The sequence below is a fragment of the Plutella xylostella genome, chromosome Z (genome assembly GCF_932276165.1).
Source record: "Plutella xylostella chromosome Z, ilPluXylo3.1, whole genome shotgun sequence".
In the NCBI taxonomy this organism is placed as follows: Eukaryota; Metazoa; Arthropoda; class Insecta; order Lepidoptera; family Plutellidae; genus Plutella; species Plutella xylostella.
The window spans coordinates 120634-139012 of NC_064012.1; the positions used below are offsets into that span (position 1 = coordinate 120634).

At 41.6% G+C, this 18379-nt stretch overlaps 1 protein-coding gene across 1 annotated transcript in view; it reads left to right on the forward strand.

Annotated features, from left to right (window-relative positions):
- Positions 1-1717: 1717 nt before the first annotated feature.
- Positions 1718-18379, forward strand: part of LOC125491165 — a 43873-nt gene continuing 27211 nt past the window's right edge. Inside the window, exons 1-2 of the mRNA XM_048632433.1 lie at positions 1718-1948; positions 2590-2723. Coding sequence (XP_048488390.1) covers positions 1854-1948; positions 2590-2723 — 229 coding nt within the window. The 5' untranslated portion in view covers positions 1718-1853. The remainder of the gene's footprint in view (positions 1949-2589; positions 2724-18379) is intronic.

The following is an 18379-nucleotide window of genomic DNA, read 5'->3' on the forward strand; positions in this document are numbered from 1 at the left end:
TTTCAAGTTGGGGTTTACTGAATCGTTCTTGAAAATATACATTGCTATTACGCACATTGCTTGATTGGCGTACTTATCGCAAATAATTTATACCTACATGATGATTCTGATTTACTTAACTATTTCGGTAAATGTACATGACTACAATTAACTTGTTCTGCCTGTCATACCTATAGAATGTTAATAAATAAAGATGAACAAGCTCTAATTTGATTGATAAATTGATATTTATAGCAATCATACTTGCAAGTAAGAATACTTATATCTTATTATTTATATGCATTAAGAGTAATACCTACTACACTCACGAGAAATGAAGAAGTTAAAGTGACGACAGCTCCTAAACGGAAAAGACTAGCTTAATGACGGCGTCGGCAATATTAAAGTACATTTAACAGCGCATCAATAAGCGTAGCAAAACACTGGAGGAAGTTAGCTTAGTGCATTTACACGATAGAAGAAGAAGAAGCGCATCAAAATATTATAATAGCCAACTAAAAACGTAAATTTTTATCAAATTCTAAATTAAATGTTATTTACATTTTGCAACTTGGTATTGATTGCTCGTGAGTGTATTACCCTATACATATTTTTCATCAAGATTTGGGGAGCCTACCCTATCTATCTATGGGTATTAAATATAAAAACCTACTACCTGGTAACTAATCACGTATAGTTTCAAGTGCTCGCATTGCCGATTGGTACTTGAAAATATACACGATTAGTACGCAGTGGTAACTGCTGCAGTATATTTTCAAGCCATAATTTTGGCCCAACTTACTTGAAAATATACGCGATTAGTGCGTAATGGCCTTGTATACTTTCAAGTAAATCATGACACCATTTTAATTTGAAACTATACGTGAGCAGTCCCACCCTCTGCGTTCTGGCCTTGTATAGTTTCAAAACACGCCGCGGCGCCCCGGAGCGCTCGCGGCGCCCGCGCAACCTGTTTCACACGCACACATAGCACACAGTAACGTAGTACTACGATGGTTTTGCGTGTTGGAATATTTGGTAGTGATTTTATTGCTTTACTTATAGCTACTTATTTTTTACTTACCGAGATACGTCCAAAGGAAATCTGGCCATAAAAAAACGTCTTTGGCCGTCTTTACAATTCGATTACAGTCCACATATTTCGCACTTTCTTGTTAACATTTTGGTAGTGATTTTATTGTTTTAGACACCACATACACTTAAAAGGAAACTGATTCTATCCACCTTTTCATTAACATGGTATTATTGTACTTATAACAAATTGAAAATTTAAATATAACCGACATTGAACAAAACGACTGACAGCAGTGAGTGACACAGACCACAGAGTAGGTAATATAGCACAGAGTAGGTAAATGACAGATGACATTTTATACAGAGTATAGTGCGACAAACTTATCTGTTCCGGTGAGAGCGAACTAAATTGATCCATATCTCATAACTTACCTATGAATTATATATTCATATAGATTAGATAGGTTTATGAAAACCGCAAGGGTGAATTACCACTACAGGCTAACTTAAAATCTTATACAATCAAGAAATATTAGACATATACGTGAGCTCTCACCGGAACAGATAAGTTTGTGGCACTATAGGTAATTTTAAGACATGAAAGGTTAGAGGAAGTGAGTGAGATAGAATGACTCCACCATAAACAAAACTATCCAAACTCCATACATTTGTGTTTGAAGCTCGTTTGAAGTTATAAGTTGCCACAGACTGATGGTATCACTGAGGAAAAAAAACACTACGTGTATAATAATGCTCAACAGCATTTTATATTTTAATTTGTTGTCTTTTATTGTATTATTTACCTTATTTTGATACATAATAATATTCGTACATTGGAAATGGAAAGAATCGATGTCGCTGATGTTTATGATGTTGTTTTTAACCCGTGGTACATGATCCGCTTTGTCAAAAAAGTTTTAAAAGCAACACGGAAGTAAGTATTTTATATACAAGGTGTACATTCAATGATATATTATTATGTAAATGTAGTTAGGTACATCTTGGGCCTTTGATTATATACAATAAATGGTCGAAGATCTTGGGTATCCTTAGAGTCAATTCACTCACACGTACCACAACCACACCACAACGACGCCGTGTGGTCGGGCGTATATTTTTTATTGAAAATGAATAATCCAATTCACACGTGCCACATTTTGCTGTTGTTATCGACCACCTGCGTAATACGACCACATCGCAACCACATCGGCGGCACCGCGGCCACCTGCTCTCCCTATCAACTGCACATGACCACGTGGTTACCGACATTTTGTCGCTGCCACAACGCAACTGCAAAAAGCCGCTGCCACACTATTCACACGTAACCACAGCATGACCACATTGTGTCGCTGCGACGTGGTGTGGTTGTGCTACGTGTGAATTGATACCGCTGGACGTGGTGTGGTTGTGGTACGTGTAAATTGACACTTATAATATTAGTAGGATAGGATAGGATTGTATTTATCTGTAAGTATATAAATGTATAAACATCTTATAAACTTCCTGAGTATGTCAGTAAAGTTTAGCAGCGGGCCGAATGGTAGTATGAAATGGTGAGCGGTGCGTTGTCGGCAGCGTGGCGTGCTGCGGCGCGTGCTGCTGCGCGCTGTCGCTGTTCGCGCTGCTGGCGGCGGGGCTCACGCTGCTGGCGGCCGGCACCGGCTACCTGTACGCGGACACCAAGATGACCCTTGACGCGAACGGACTGGGTGAGTCACGAAGCGTTTTTAACATTTACGTATGTACAATATTGTACAAGTATTATTAGAAAGAAAGAAAGAAAGAAAATACATTTATTTCACACACACACGGAAACAACACAAAAATAAATAATAAAAAAACAAATAATAAAGAGGTTTAAATAAAGAAAAATGAGCAAGGGTGTTGCTTCCCGGTGCAGAAACGGGTTCTAGCTCAGCTTGGTGCTATGATAAACCATAGCGCTGGTTTTCAGCTAGAACCCTGGGTGAAGTCACGGACTGACTTGACATAAAATATTTTAATCAATTGAGCACATAAAAAGTAAACAAATAAGAACTTTAGTTATAGATAGATACATATACATAAATTATATACTTATGATTATGAAGCGTCGAGAGCGCGAGCATAAAGTGGGTCACAGGGGAACGCGGACGGGCGGGGGGGAAGGGAGCCGGCGGCGTGCCTCAGCCTGCGGCGGCGCGTCGAGCCATTTCAGTCTGAAAAAGTCGCCCACGGCTGGAGCACGTCCGTGCAGCTCAAATTTATTATTATCATTAAAATCAGCATTTTCTACCAGTTAACTTTTGGTAATGTTGAAAAAGTGATTGGTAGTGCTTAAGGCTTTGACGATAGACGATGGTCTATATTGAGTACGTAACAGGAATATTAATATATAATCTATACCATTATAAATATACACATTATACCTAGGTATGTACGAGTATAGTGAGTGGTAATCCAGCTATACATAGGTATATATTATAATACATACATAAACTTAAAATTACCATCATCATCATCTTCACACAGATAGGGATCAGTTAAGTAGAATGTTCTGCTCTTGGAACTTGGAGGTAGTGGAGACTTATGTACAAATCAGCTAACTGCTAAGTATACCGGTATACCGGGTGTTAAGATGAATGCGTTTGAGCGGGAAATGGTAGATACACTGATGATACTGAACACGATAAGACATTAAAAAAAGTATTTTATTTGCTTTAAGCATACCAACATTTTACAGTAGTTTTATTTAGTAAATTTAAAAATTTCATAGTCACCCTTTTCATGTCCGTGACCGTGGTTTTTCCTCTCTAGAAGTCCTTTTAAACAGAATCGGCATGGATGGAACTCGATGTCCTAATTTTGACTGAATGCTGGTTGGAGAGCTACAAACCTCCTCCATTGTTAAAAAAACTATACAATATACAAATCAACCGTACCAAGAAATAAAAACGATGGATTAGCTCTGCGATATATGTAAAAACAAGTATTGCATTGCACTGCACGGTAGAAGAACCTCCATGCGAAGGTGGTAATTGCCTTCTACTTAAAATTGATAAAGACATAGTTGACAAGCTACAAGACTAGTCAAGCCAAGTTCGAGAAACAGAACTGGCGAGCCGCACCGTGTGTAATATTACACGAACCATTTAGAGCTACTTTTGACCCCCTCAATCAAAAACTATTTAGTATAAACGTATGAAATTTGGCTCATATATTGAGACTTGCGAGATACATATATTATGTGTTCAAAATTTCATGAGCGTATCTCAAACGGTTATTTAGATATGAATGTCTAAAAAACCTAATTTTTATCATTGACTGGCTCACCGATAGATTAAAACTCTTATGGTAGGTACTTACTATCGTAACATAATAAAATATGCGATAACTATGAAATGGCTTTGAGATGCATAGTATGTTAGTATGTTATTGTTAACTAGTCTAAGAAGGCTGTAAATGGATGGGATCGGATACGATCGACACGACACGACACGACATGACACGACGTGACGCAACGCGACGCGACACGACACGACGCAACGCGACGCGACGCAACGCGATGCAACGCGACGCAACGCGACACGATACGATACGATACGTTACGACACGACACGACACGACACGACACGATACGATACGGTGTATAAAAACTAGCCAAATCAGACCTTGGGCTACAATACATTATTTTATGTTATAAGATACTGTTACTGTACTAGGTGCAGGTACTGTTACCCCCACAGAGAATAGAATGTTATAAGATAATATAAGATAATTATGTTATACTGTTTATTTATTTATTAAAGATACACCAACAGCATACATATAATTACAGTTTTAAAATATACATTGGAAGAAGGTCTTACAATCTAATACGATATGCCAATAACAGGCGTATAGAACATACTTATAAATAAATTTCAGGAGTGAGCATTGAACTTGACGCCCATTTAGATCTCACTTCTTTTGTCGTTGAAGTCAACAACCAAGGCAGTTATCATAGTATTGAAATTGGCTCATATTTTACATTTATGTTTTTGATGGGATAGCTATATATCGGTCACCAGAGTTTAAAAATACCGGAAGTTTCATAATATCGCTAGAAAATATTATCTGTACCATAAGTGGTACCCAAAATGTCACATACTAAAAGGAGACATCCATAAGCGACAACGGGACACAATTTCTTAGCTTCATAATGCAACAAGTGATGTACTGCCTCCGTATCAAGCATGCCTTTACGCCTGTCGCGAAAGATCGCGAATCACATTTCGACTTCACTTAAATCGAGTAGAATTTTCAATAGTGTAGACGAGCCTAAAATTTATATCGGTAACTAGTGGGTAGAAGTGAATACGGGGCGACTCGACGGGTGTGGTGGAGCGCCACTTTTGTGTGAGCAGCCGCGGTGAGCAGACGGTCAGAGTGAGGGAGTGATCAGTACCGTGGGATCGTGAGGACCCGGCGCAGCGGAGCCGAGGCGACCAGGCACGTGGAGCCGAGGCGGGAGTGATGGCCCGGTTCAGACAATAGTTACAGCGAGTACAGCTAAGTGATCTTTCTACTTACTTTTTATCTCTCGTTTATGATTGATAAGTTATACACTTTATTTCTTGATGGACCAATTGTGTTTATAATGAGTAACGAAACTATGGAGATAATGTAAGTGGAAACCATTTTATACTTTATTTTCTTGGTTTTGAATTGTGATTGCTATTGACATTGATTATACTAATGTTGGTATGTCGTTAAGCATACGGTAATTTGAAGTCGTACCACAAATAAGAGTGGACTACTGTGACTTGGGTAAATGTTTAACTAGAGTGAGAAGAGAATATACTGTGTGGTCAGGGAGGGCTATAAGGGGTGGTTGGAGGCCCTTCGTCGGTATCTACAGAACCGACATTTAATGTTTATAAATCATTAATAGTGACGAAACATGATATGAGAGAGTGATAGATGATGAAAGAATGATAAACGTATGCACGTGTGCATTGCGATGCAGGTACGCGTACTACGGCCTTTAGCGAAGACGCGAGGCATGAGCTAATGACAGTAATCGTATGCGAGTGTGCATTGCGGTGCAGGTACTCGTATTACGGCCCTTAGCGAAGACGCGGGGCATGAGTTGATGATAGTAAACGTGTGCGGGTGTGCATTGAGGTGCAGGTACTCGTAATACGGCCCTTAGCGAAGACGCGGGGCATGAGTTGATGATAGTAAACGTGTGCGGGTGTGCATTGAGGTGCAGGTACTCGTATTACGTCCCTTAGCGAAGACGCGGGGCATGAGTTGATGATAGTAAACGTGTGCGGGTGTGCATTGAGGTGCAGGTACTCGTATTACGGCCCTTAGCGAAGACGCGGGGCATGAGTTGATGATAGTAAACGTATACGCGTGTGCATCGTAGTGCAGGTACGTGTATTACGGCCTTCAGCCAAGAGGCGGGGCAAGTGAGGATGCTATTGACATATATTATGCAGTCTGAAGCTTTAGTGCAATGCAATGGCAATGAGAGTGGATGTATGTGATTGGCGTGTAATGTTTTAATATAGGCTGTGTTACCACAGTGCACCGATTTGATTCACCCGGTGAGAGTTGGCATATTCGTATTTATTTTAATTTCATTTCTTATAGTATGAGCACAACGTTACCATATGAGACGGTCCGGCAGGGTACGATTTCCTGTGCCTATTCTACAAGAATCACAACCTCATATTACATCTCTTAAATATTACCTATGATTGAATAGTATCATGACAATTCGTGATCGCCATAATTATGGCGGTTCGCGATATGGTGGAGATGCTGGGATCTGAGTCCAGTTTTACAGCTTTGTTTGACTTGGGTGTATAATTTATTTTTCCCTGCAAAAGGGTTTTGCAAAATACAAGAAAAGGTATTATGAAATATCATGATAAACGTTCACCAGTGAATACTTTAGTTGTTTGAGAGAAATTGGGGACTATTCTTGAGACTCGTAAAAGGTTTTAATGTAAATATATACATAAAGATTAAGATACAAGTAAATTAGTTTGGTGTAGCTGTTATATTAGTAGTCAATAGTATTTTAAGCATTACTTATTGAGTATTTGATGAAAATATAAATATAAATTGAAGTAAGCCTATAAAATGTGAGTTTAAAGGTTACATGCTTTAGTTAAAGTTAAAAACGATATACGAACGATTTTCGCTGTTATGATTGGAATGTTGGAGTATGCCAGTTTGCAGTTAGCGATTGATCAAAATTAGACCAGCAAATGGGCGAAGTCAGATTTGAAGTTATTATTTCTCATGCGGATATAATGTGAAAGTACAGTCAGGTCACCGAAATGTGACTTTTAGATAATTTTTTTGATAAATTTTATTTAGGTATTGTAGACTGCAATCTGTTCACACAGTATATATTTTTCCTTAACATACAGAATAGATGTTATATCAAAGGAAACATTGTATAAGTCAGAAGTTTAAGTAGTGTGAGTGTTGAGTGTTGAAGCAAAAGGGTACCTAAGTCTCAATTAAAATTAAAGATTAACAATTTTCATGTTAAATATTGAGTACTTACCTAACTAGAGAACGGATGTGCAAACTGGTGCTTACGTACTATGTATTAGACTTGAAGAAGGATAGATAGAATATATGCAACACATGTAGGTACATGTGTTGCACATGATGTTGGCTGTGTTTTAGTGTGAATAAATGAAATGAATATTTGAGGCCCAATTGGGATGTAACTGAAATATGATGTAATTATAAGATAAGATAAGAAGACCTTAGTGCAAGTATGCAGATTGGGGCATACAATACCGGATAAATTTTCAAGAGTTCCGGTATTACAACTCAATACCGGGATTCCGGTATTGGTGCCGGTATTAGACTTAATTGTAATAAATGGCATATATTGTGTTTAAAGGTCGTGTACTCGTAGGACCAAATTAAACAAGAAAAGGCAATAAAATTTAGTTTTACTTACAACAATTGAGTATTAGAGTTTATATTTTAGAATATATATTTTTTAACATTGATTTTTGTTTACGCATGGACAACAGTAGATTTCCAACGTCCAAAAACTGCATTAAACGGTTGGAAACAAGTGGGCTTTCATGGTATATAGGAACACAAGTCTAACTATATCCTAATCGCTTTATTTATAGCCTAAAAGGGTCCGATAGCGGTATTGCGGTGTTGCATGCCCTAATGCAGATAGACAGATATGAAAATGGTAACCTGTGTGCATTTTATAGTGAATGGGTACTACTATACTTGTTCATTGAGTCAGAGTCAGAGTCAGAGTCAGAGTCACAGTCAGAGTCAGTGGCAAAGTCAGTGCCCGTTGTAATTGGAAAGGTAGAGCTAATTTATAAGTAATGAACCTACCCATACATCTGAACTTTCATAGAACGTTGAACAGAACTATAGACAGAACATATAATTGCATATATCGGTGTATCACTAACCGTGTCATCAAACTCTGTATAATAACCAAGTCCAGTGTCAGACCAAGAGAGAGTTAGCCTCAGTTTAGGAATACTAAAGTATCTTATTCATGATCAGGACTTCTCTTGACTTTTATGTGGGTTTACTATCACATAATATTCCCAGCAACTTAGGCCTATTACAAATACTTGTTGCAATGAATGTTTCCAAACTTATATCATAATCTGTTAATGATAAAGAGACAGATTATTTAATGGTATTCTAATATGAAGGGATGAAAAGACAGAATAGCACTCCTAAAGTTCAAGCATAACAATAATGATGGAGGTTACAGAATGTAAAATATTACAATACACAGAAATTTACTCTAATGCTTGTTATAATAAAAGCTAAGGCTTAGAGATGTTCAAATTAAAAGTTTTTCTGTGCCGGGGAGGGTCTTCGAACGTAGTTCAAGATACTAGCTTGTAGTAGCTAACACTCCACTTATACCAAAACATAAATACATATAGAATAATAAAATTGAGTTAGAGTATGGTTATAGAGGAAGAGATTAATATAGTTGTTGTAGATTGAACATTCATTTGGGATACTAATATTATATACTTAGAAGCAAACTAGCAAACAATAAATACAATATAATATAGATAAATGATAAGAATATGACATGATTATGTTGTTTAGTGTGAAGCGTTAATTTAGCTATATGGGAGACGTGTCGACACCGAATACATTATTGTGTGTTGAAATAGATCTATTCTATTCTGATCAGAGAGGGTGCGAAGTTTCTGTGCGTGGCTCTCTCGAGTGGAGCCTTTGTGCATTACCCCTTGGTTTCGGCTAGGCCAGCCACAGCTCCCGAGTAAACTGTCACAATAGTTTGTTTGCTAATTCTTATTTGATTTAAGATTATCGTTGATTGAGTATTAAGATATAGTGTTCAAGTGTCTACATGCTGAAGTCAACAGGACCAATAGCTAAAAGCAGAAAATTACAGTACAGTCGTGTGTGTTATGTGACAGATACGAGTATCAGTAATAAATGTAAATGCAAGAAGAGGTATAGGTAGTTAGAAAAGAAGAGGTGTAGTAAGAATAGAAGATAACAGAAAAATAGGATGAATTATTTGTAATAGAAGCCACATAGTAGAAGTATCAAATATAACTTGCAATAGAAAATTGCTTGAATTAATGAATAATGTTGTAACAGTATACTTATTAGTAAAAACAGTATAGTAATATCATAAATCATACTTATATACCTACTACTATAAACGGATTTACCGATACTACGTATAGTGTAAAATAGACATTATTTATTGACTTTATATTATTATTTCACTTTCTTATTGCCGGGAGTGTCGAGAAAGATCGCGAATCACATTTCGACTTCACTTAAATCGAGTAGAATTTTCAATAGTGTAGACGAGCCTAAAATTTATATCGGTAACTAGTGGGTAGAAGTGAATACGGGGCGACTCGACGGGTGTGGTGGAGCGCCACTTTTGTGTGAGCAGCCGCGGTGAGCAGACGGTCAGAGTGAGGGAGTGATCAGTACCGTGGGATCGTGAGGACCCGGCGCAGCGGAGCCGAGGCGACCAGGCACGTGGAGCCGAGGCGGGAGTGATGGCCCGGTTCAGACAATAGTTACAGCGAGTACAGCTAAGTGATCTTTCTACTTACTTTTTATCTCTCGTTTATGATTGATAAGTTATACACTTTATTTCTTGATGGACCAATTGTGTTTATAATGAGTAACGAAACTATGGAGATAATGTAAGTGGAAACCATTTTATACTTTATTTTCTTGGTTTTGAATTGTGATTGCTATTGACATTGATTATACTAATGTTGGTATGTCGTTAAGCATACGGTAATTTGAAGTCGTACCACAAATAAGAGTGGACTACTGTGACTTGGGTAAATGTTTAACTAGAGTGAGAAGAGAATATACTGTGTGGTCAGGGAGGGCTATAAGGGGTGGTTGGAGGCCCTTCGTCGGTATCTACAGAACCGACATTTAATGTTTATAAATCATTAATAGTGACGAAACATGATATGAGAGAGTGATAGATGATGAAAGAATGATAAACGTATGCACGTGTGCATTGCGATGCAGGTACGCGTACTACGGCCTTTAGCGAAGACGCGAGGCATGAGCTAATGACAGTAATCGTATGCGAGTGTGCATTGCGGTGCAGGTACTCGTATTACGGCCCTTAGCGAAGACGCGGGGCATGAGTTGATGATAGTAAACGTGTGCGGGTGTGCATTGAGGTGCAGGTACTCGTAATAAGGCCCTTAGCGAAGACGCGGGGCATGAGTTGATGATAGTAAACGTGTGCGGGTGTGCATTGAGGTGCAGGTACTCGTATTACGTCCCTTAGCGAAGACGCGGGGCATGAGTTGATGATAGTAAACGTGTGCGGGTGTGCATTGAGGTGCAGGTACTCGTATTACGGCCCTTAGCGAAGACGCGGGGCATGAGTTGATGATAGTAAACGTATACGCGTGTGCATCGTAGTGCAGGTACGTGTATTACGGCCTTCAGCCAAGAGGCGGGGCAAGTGAGGATGCTATTGACATATATTATGCAGTCTGAAGCTTTAGTGCAATGCAATGGCAATGAGAGTGGATGTATGTGATTGGCGTGTAATGTTTTAATATAGGCTGTGTTACCACAGTGCACCGATTTGATTCACCCGGTGAGAGTTGGCATATTCGTATTTATTTTAATTTCATTTCTTATAGTATGAGCACAACGTTACCATATGAGACGGTCCGGCAGGGTACGATTTCCTGTGCCTATTCTACAAGAATCACAACCTCATATTACATCTCTTAAATATTACCTATGATTGAATAGTATCATGACAATTCGTGATCGCCATAATTATGGCGGTTCGCGATAACGCCATTCTACCATCCGGAATCGAACCCAGTAGAACGTAGAAATACAGATCTGAAGACGCAGCTAGCTATATTAGTTGGGGATGCCCATCGTGATTGGCCCGATACAAACATGAACAGAGACGTGAAAACACACGACATCAAGTGTGCAATGTGTAGCGGAGAGCACTACATCTACATTAAATACCAAATTTAACAACTTACCTAAATTTCAAACAAATAAAAAAAACAAAAAGTACAACTCAAACACTAAACACCAATCAATACCTATCTAAACTCCAAATACATAACACTTACTGAAATACACTGCTTTCCTATCACAACATAATTTACCTAACTATCACAGCATAAATTAATCTGCAATCACCACATATACTGTATACATTTACCCATCACGCACACTCTCACAGCTTGGACATGATCACTTGTAACAAATATACTTCACGACCCTAACCCACAGTCATACGATGTTTGCTTCAATAATGGTCTTTATTGTAATGAGGATACGGAACACATAAAATGTTCCTTATTCATTAGCTGCTTGAACACTTATCATATCGATCGTAATATTCAAGTATTTCACTACCTACCCTAAATTTTTTGTTGTTTAAACTTAATCATAAGTAACTCACTATAAATATAATTTGTAAAACCTACTGGTTAACTGATTGCTATAAACTTTTATAGCAATCAGTTAACTAGTCCTATTATAACTATACTACTAACTATATATTAAGTATTCGATTACTTGCTAACTACCTACAGAATATTTTTTTTTTCTAAAATATTTACTTAATAAAATAAATTATAAATTTTAAATAGTTCCTAACTACTTGTTGTCGTCATCTGAGTATACGAAGGATGCCTGGCTACCCATAGCACAGGGTATCCTAGTTTGGGAGCCAGGAACCCATTTCTAAACCAAATAGGCAAATAAATGTTTTCAAAAAAAAAAAAAAAAAAATTGCAAGAAATTCGGAGAGATGCCTACTAACGAGAGACAGAACTTCGTGCAGTCCAACAAGCTATGCTTCAACTGCCTCGCGCCGTCCCACTCGGTGCTGAGGTGCCGGCAGGCGGCGTGCTGCAGGCGCTGCGGGCGGCGCCACCACTCACTCCTGCACTTCGAGCGAGAGCAGAACACGGAGAAGCCCACTGAGAGTCAAACTACGAGTACATCTACAGGTATTTCGAGCGAGTCGTTGTCGAGAGGTAAGCCGTTGTCTAATGATACACACATTGTAACCACTGTTGTTTTCTAGTGAGCAAATGAAACCTAACTGTGTACTTTTAGCTACTGCTAATGTGATAGTTGAGAGTAAAAATGGTTGCAAATATTTGATTAGAGCTTTATTAGACCAAGGGTCACAGGTGTTATATACGGGAGATGAGTGAAACGAATGCTGGCTTGTAGCACACTGACGTATATTCAATATTGCCCTATACTTAACGGTGGCGCAGCCACACCTATACATATGCCTATGTAATATCCCTCCACCAATAGCTAACTGTTATCCCTTATACTTTAACAATAGCACAATTGATACTTAAACCTAAAAGAACTTCTTATAATCTACTTTAGGAACATTTCTTAAATGCATGGTAGTCAGCCCGGCTCCCCTGACTGGACTATGGTCGTCCCGGGCGGGCGCGGCGCCGGGGCGGCTGCCGGAGCCGCGCTCACTGGCCGCCGCCGCTCTGGAGTACCTTCTACAGGCAACTCTCCCTCCCCATTAAACCTATCATCGTGTTGATAGCAGTCATTAGCAAAATCAAAATGTTCATTCAGACAACTACTTGGCTTTTCTTTATATAAAAATATTTGGTTCTTATGCCTTTTTAACTGTGCATCACTTTCATTGTCTTTGAGTAAATACACCACTTCGCCCAACTTCTTTACAATAACACCTTTTGTCCATCATCATCATCAGCCAATAATCATCCACTGCTGGACATAGGCCTCTCCCAAGGAGCGCCACAACACTCGGTCCTCGGCCTTCCTCATCCAACCACTACCCGCCACCCACCTAAGGTCGTCAGTCCAGCGAGCAGGAGGGCGTCCCACGCTGCGTTTGCCTGTTCGTGGTCTCCACTCGAGAACTCGTCTACCCCAACGGTTATCGGTTCTTCGGCAGATATGACCAGCCCACTGCCACTTCAGCTTGCATATTTTGACAGCTATGTCGGTAACCTTAGTCCTCTGACGGATAACCTCATTTCTGATACGATCCATCAGAGAAACCCCAAGCATAGCTCTCTCCATAGCACGCTGAGCGACTTTAAATCGGTGGACCAGTCCTACCGTCAGTGTCCACGTCTCTGCACCATACGTCATCACTGGCAGGACGCACTGGTTGAAGACTTTTGTCTTCAGGCTCTGAGGAATGGCCGAGGAGAATATGTGACGAAGTTTCCCGAATGCAGCCCCACCCAGTTGGATGCGCCTTGCAGCCTCCTTGTCGAAGTTGCTTCTGCCTAGCCGAATAGTGTGCCCGAGGTAGACATATTCTTGCACAACTTCGAGTGTTGCCTCACCAACGGCGACCGGCTCCGGTTTGATGTGAGCATTGTACATGACTTTCGTCTTGTCCAAGTTCATTCCGAGGCCTACACGCCGGGAAGCAGCATTTAGGCCACTTAGCATCCAGCTGAGTTCCTGCAGAGATTCTGCCATAATAACCATGTCGTCCGCGAAGCGGAGGTGTGACATGTACTCGCCATTTATACATATGCCATGTCCTTTCCAGTCCAACGTCTTAAAGACATCTTCCAATGCATTGGTGAACAGTTTCGGAGATATCACATCCCCCTGTCTCACTCCACGTTGCAGTTGGATAGGTCTTGTCTTGTGGTCCTGTACTTGGACAGTCATAGTAGCGGCATTGTACAGACATCTCAACACCTCGATATAGCGCCAATCGATTTGGCATCTCTGCAAGGATTCCAAAACTGCCCAGGTCTCGATGGAGTCGAAGGCTTTTTCATAGTCCACAAAGGCTAGACACAGAGGCTGATTATACTCTTCGGTCTTCTGTATAATCTGCCTTACTGTGTGGATGTGGTCTATTGTACTAAAGCCTTTTCGAAACCCAGCCTGCTCTGGGGGCTGAAACTCGTCTAACTTTTGGGCAAGACGGTTCGTGATAACCCTTGAGAACAGCTTGTATACATGGCTTAAAAGCGAGATCGGTCTATAGTTCTTCAGAAGGGTTTTGTCACCCTTCTTAAAGAACAATACCACGACGCTCTCAGACCATGCCTCCGGTGTAATGCCATTGTGAAGAACCGAATTGAAGAGCCTCTGGAGCTGTTCGAGGATTGCAATACCTTCAGCTTTCAGAAGCTCTGTAGTAATTCCGTCTTCACCCGGAGCCTTGTTGTTTTTAAGCTGCTCAAGGGCTATCCTAATCTCGCCTATGTCTACGTCAGGGATGTCGTCAGTGTAGTGGCGTATTAGTGGCGCTTTGGAATCGGTGAGCTGAGCCACAGACTTCTGCGCGTGTGAAGCATAAAGTTGTCCGTAAAAACCTTCGATTTCGACAAGAAGAAGGCTTAGAGGCAACGATATTACCATCTGCAGACCTCAACTTCGTCAAGTGGCTTCTCCCAAGTTGCTGAACGAAGACTTTTGACCCCCGATTTTGCTCAATTGCTGCTTCTATGGCGCGTGTGTTGGAGCGACGGAGATCTCTTCGTATCAGCTTCTTATACGCTTGTTGAGTACCCGTAGTTCTGACGAAGTGTCACCTGCCGACGGAAATTCGCGTCTCTGCCTCATAAGCTCGAGTGTCTCGCTTGAAAGTTTAGACTCCTTGCTTTTGCTTCTCATGCTAAAATGTCTGTGGCCCACCTCACGAAGAGCCTTCACTATTTGGATTGTATCCGCGTCAATATCCGTAGTGGTTTCCAGCGATTCGAATCGGCCCTGTAGTTCTCTCTGGAAGCTGGTGTTGCCAGCTCTAATTTGGTGCAGTGTGGGACGAAGGGTCGACTTTACCAGACGTCTCCTCTCCAGCTTGAAGTTAATATTCAGAGTACCTCGGAGAAGTCGGTGATCACTCCCAGTTTGAAACCTATTGATCACTGAGATATCTCTGAATATGTGCCGCTTGTCAGTCATAATGAATTCGATTTCGTTTTTCGTCCTACCATCGGGGCTTGCCCATGTCCACTTCCTCTGGGGCTGTTTCTCAAAGGAAGAATTCATCAAGTACAGCCCCTCCCTTTCGAGGAAGTCAACAAGCATTTGCCCTCTCTGGTTTCTGCTACCAAAGCCATGAGGTCCTACCCTCGATTCGTCGCATTCTTGTACTCCCACTTTGGCGTTGAAGTCCCCCATCACAACGGTGTATTGGGTCTTAGCAGTACACTTGATAGCTCTAGAGATATCTTCGTATACTGCTTCGACTTCTGTGTCAGAGTATGCCGAGGTTGGTGCATATACCTGTACGACCTTCAAGGAATACCTCTCGGTTAGTTTTAGTACTAGGTACGCTACCCGATTCGACACACTGCTGATCTCCACTACGTTGTTGACAAGGGTCTTGTTGACGAGGAATCCTACGCCACCTTGGGCCAGTTGGTCGCCCTCGCGATGGTAGAGCATGTGGCCGGACTCCAGGGTCATCGTGTCCTCGCCCTCTCTACAGACTTCTGATAGCCCTAAGATGTCCCATTTTATTTCGCTAAGCTCTACCTCGAGTTCTACCATCTTCTCGTCCTCTCTCAGTGTCCGTGCGTTGTATGTCGCCAGTTGTAGTCGTTGATGGCAGCCATTCGTAACCCGGGGATTCTTCGCACCCCCTGCCCTACCGTTACCTAGACCGCTGCCGTAGTCAGGAATAGTAGGGCTGCCGGGAACTGGGGGCCGGGGCTTTGGGTGTGACTCCATGGAGGATTTTGCCATAATCACCACGCTTGGCAATGCGGGTTGGTGATCGCAGGGCTACACTTTTCGTACCGGTGACGCTGCTGCCCATCGCCGGCCTATGGGATTTAGTGTAGTTGTTTTTGGATGGTTATACCGCCATCATCCGGTCGCCAGAGCCTCGTCTGTTATTTAGCAGGGTGCACCACGGGCAGGTGAGGTTGGCAATTGGTTCATTCGGATGTTTAGAACCCTTACACCCCTTTGTCCAGTGATATTTATTTTGTTTACAAGTTTTTGTACATAACAATGTCTCCCTGCACAAAGTGTGATCGGATTGTTCCCCCGTAGTAATCACTCTGTAAGGACTGTTTATATTCGATGAGATTAGGCGAGTTGGACGCAGGCGAGGACCGCGGGAGGCACAAGTCGAGGCGCGACCTCAACTGTCGGCCGAACACCAGCTGTGCCGGCGACTGCCCCGTGCTCGAATGTATCGAGTTACGATATTGTTGATTTTATTGAAATAAATATAAATTAAATAAGTAGGCCATAGGGCACTACCTACCTTAATAGGTAAAAAATATTTTCTAGGTCACCGCCGTCGTTTGGCAAGGTTCCCAAGAGGCTGGCCGCATTGCCCCGCTGAATGGCGAGGCTTATCCTTTGTCCAAGGTATGTGCCAGCCCAGTGAATATCGTCTTGGTTTCGCCCTGATAGAAGTGCACTCCTTAACCCTTTTTTTACAATTTTTACATAGCTCTCTGCTTGCCTATTAAAGCCTCGTATTCACTATGCGACAAATTGTCGCAGAACCTGTCTAGGCACATGTCGTCTACGTGTCGCCGCGATGTCGCGCTCTGTTCTGCGACGTCGCACGCGACTATACAGCGACATCTACGTGTCGCAGAACAGGTTCCGTGTTTTGGCTCGCGAGACAAAACTTCCTGCGACATCAGACTAGCGCACAGAGTACTTTGTGTCTAGCGACCGCTGTTGCAGAGTGTGGACGCGTGCGCGACTTCTAGCATCAACATGCCCGTAGAAAAAACTTATTGACTTCCTCGGGCGACATGTTGGCGGAGACTGCTGGTGTGGACAAGCAACATGTATCACGACATGTTACCAAAATGTTCTGAGAACACGCACCGTAGATGTTCTGTAACAGTCTCAGAACTTGTGCCCTATTGAATTCGAGGCTTAAGCCTCGTATTCACTAGGCGACAAATTGTCGCAGAACCTGTCTAGGCATATGTCGTCTACGTGTCGCCGCGACGTCGCGCTCTGATCTGCGACGTCGCACGCGACTATACAGCGACATCTACGTGTCGCAGAACAGGTTCCGTGTTTTGGCTCGCGATACAGAACTTCCTGCGACATCAGTCTAGCGCATAGCATAGAGTATATTTTTTTTACTAGGTCTAGCGACTGCTGTTGCAGAGTGTGGACGCGTGCGCGACTTCTGTATCACGACATGTTACCAAAATGTTCTAAGAACACGCACCGTAGATGTTCTGTAACAGTCTCAGAACTTGTGCCCTAGTGAATTCGAGGCTTTACTCATTGGATGATACACCGGTGACGTCATTACCGCGATATCATTTAGGCCCGGGTCTCCTATTACGCGCCGTAGGTCGCGTCCAGCGTCACGCCGCCGCCGTAGGCTGCGTCACGATGCTCACTACATCTACGCGCCAACTTCGGCGTGTGAGGGAGACCGCATCAGTACATTTCTATCCCATCAAAAACATAAATGTAAAATAAGAGCCAAGTTCAATATCATGATAAATGCCTTGGTTGTTGACTTCAACGACAAAAGAAGTGAGATCTAAATGGGTGCCAAGTTCAATGGTCAGTCCTGTAATTTATTTATAAGTAACAGATTTTCGGACATTAATATCTTAATAACCGTTTGAGATACGCTTATGAAATTTGGAACACATATGTATCTCGCTAGTCTCAATATATAAGCCAAATTTTATACGTTAATATGAAATAGTTTTTGATTTATGAGGGGGTCAAAAGTAGCTCGAAATGGTTCGTGTAATATTACACACGGTGCGGCTCGCCAGTTCTGTTTCTCGAACTTGGCTTGACACGCTACCGCGTGTCTAGATAGTGAGCATCGTGACGCGGCCTACGGCGTGACGCTGGACGCGATCTACGGCGT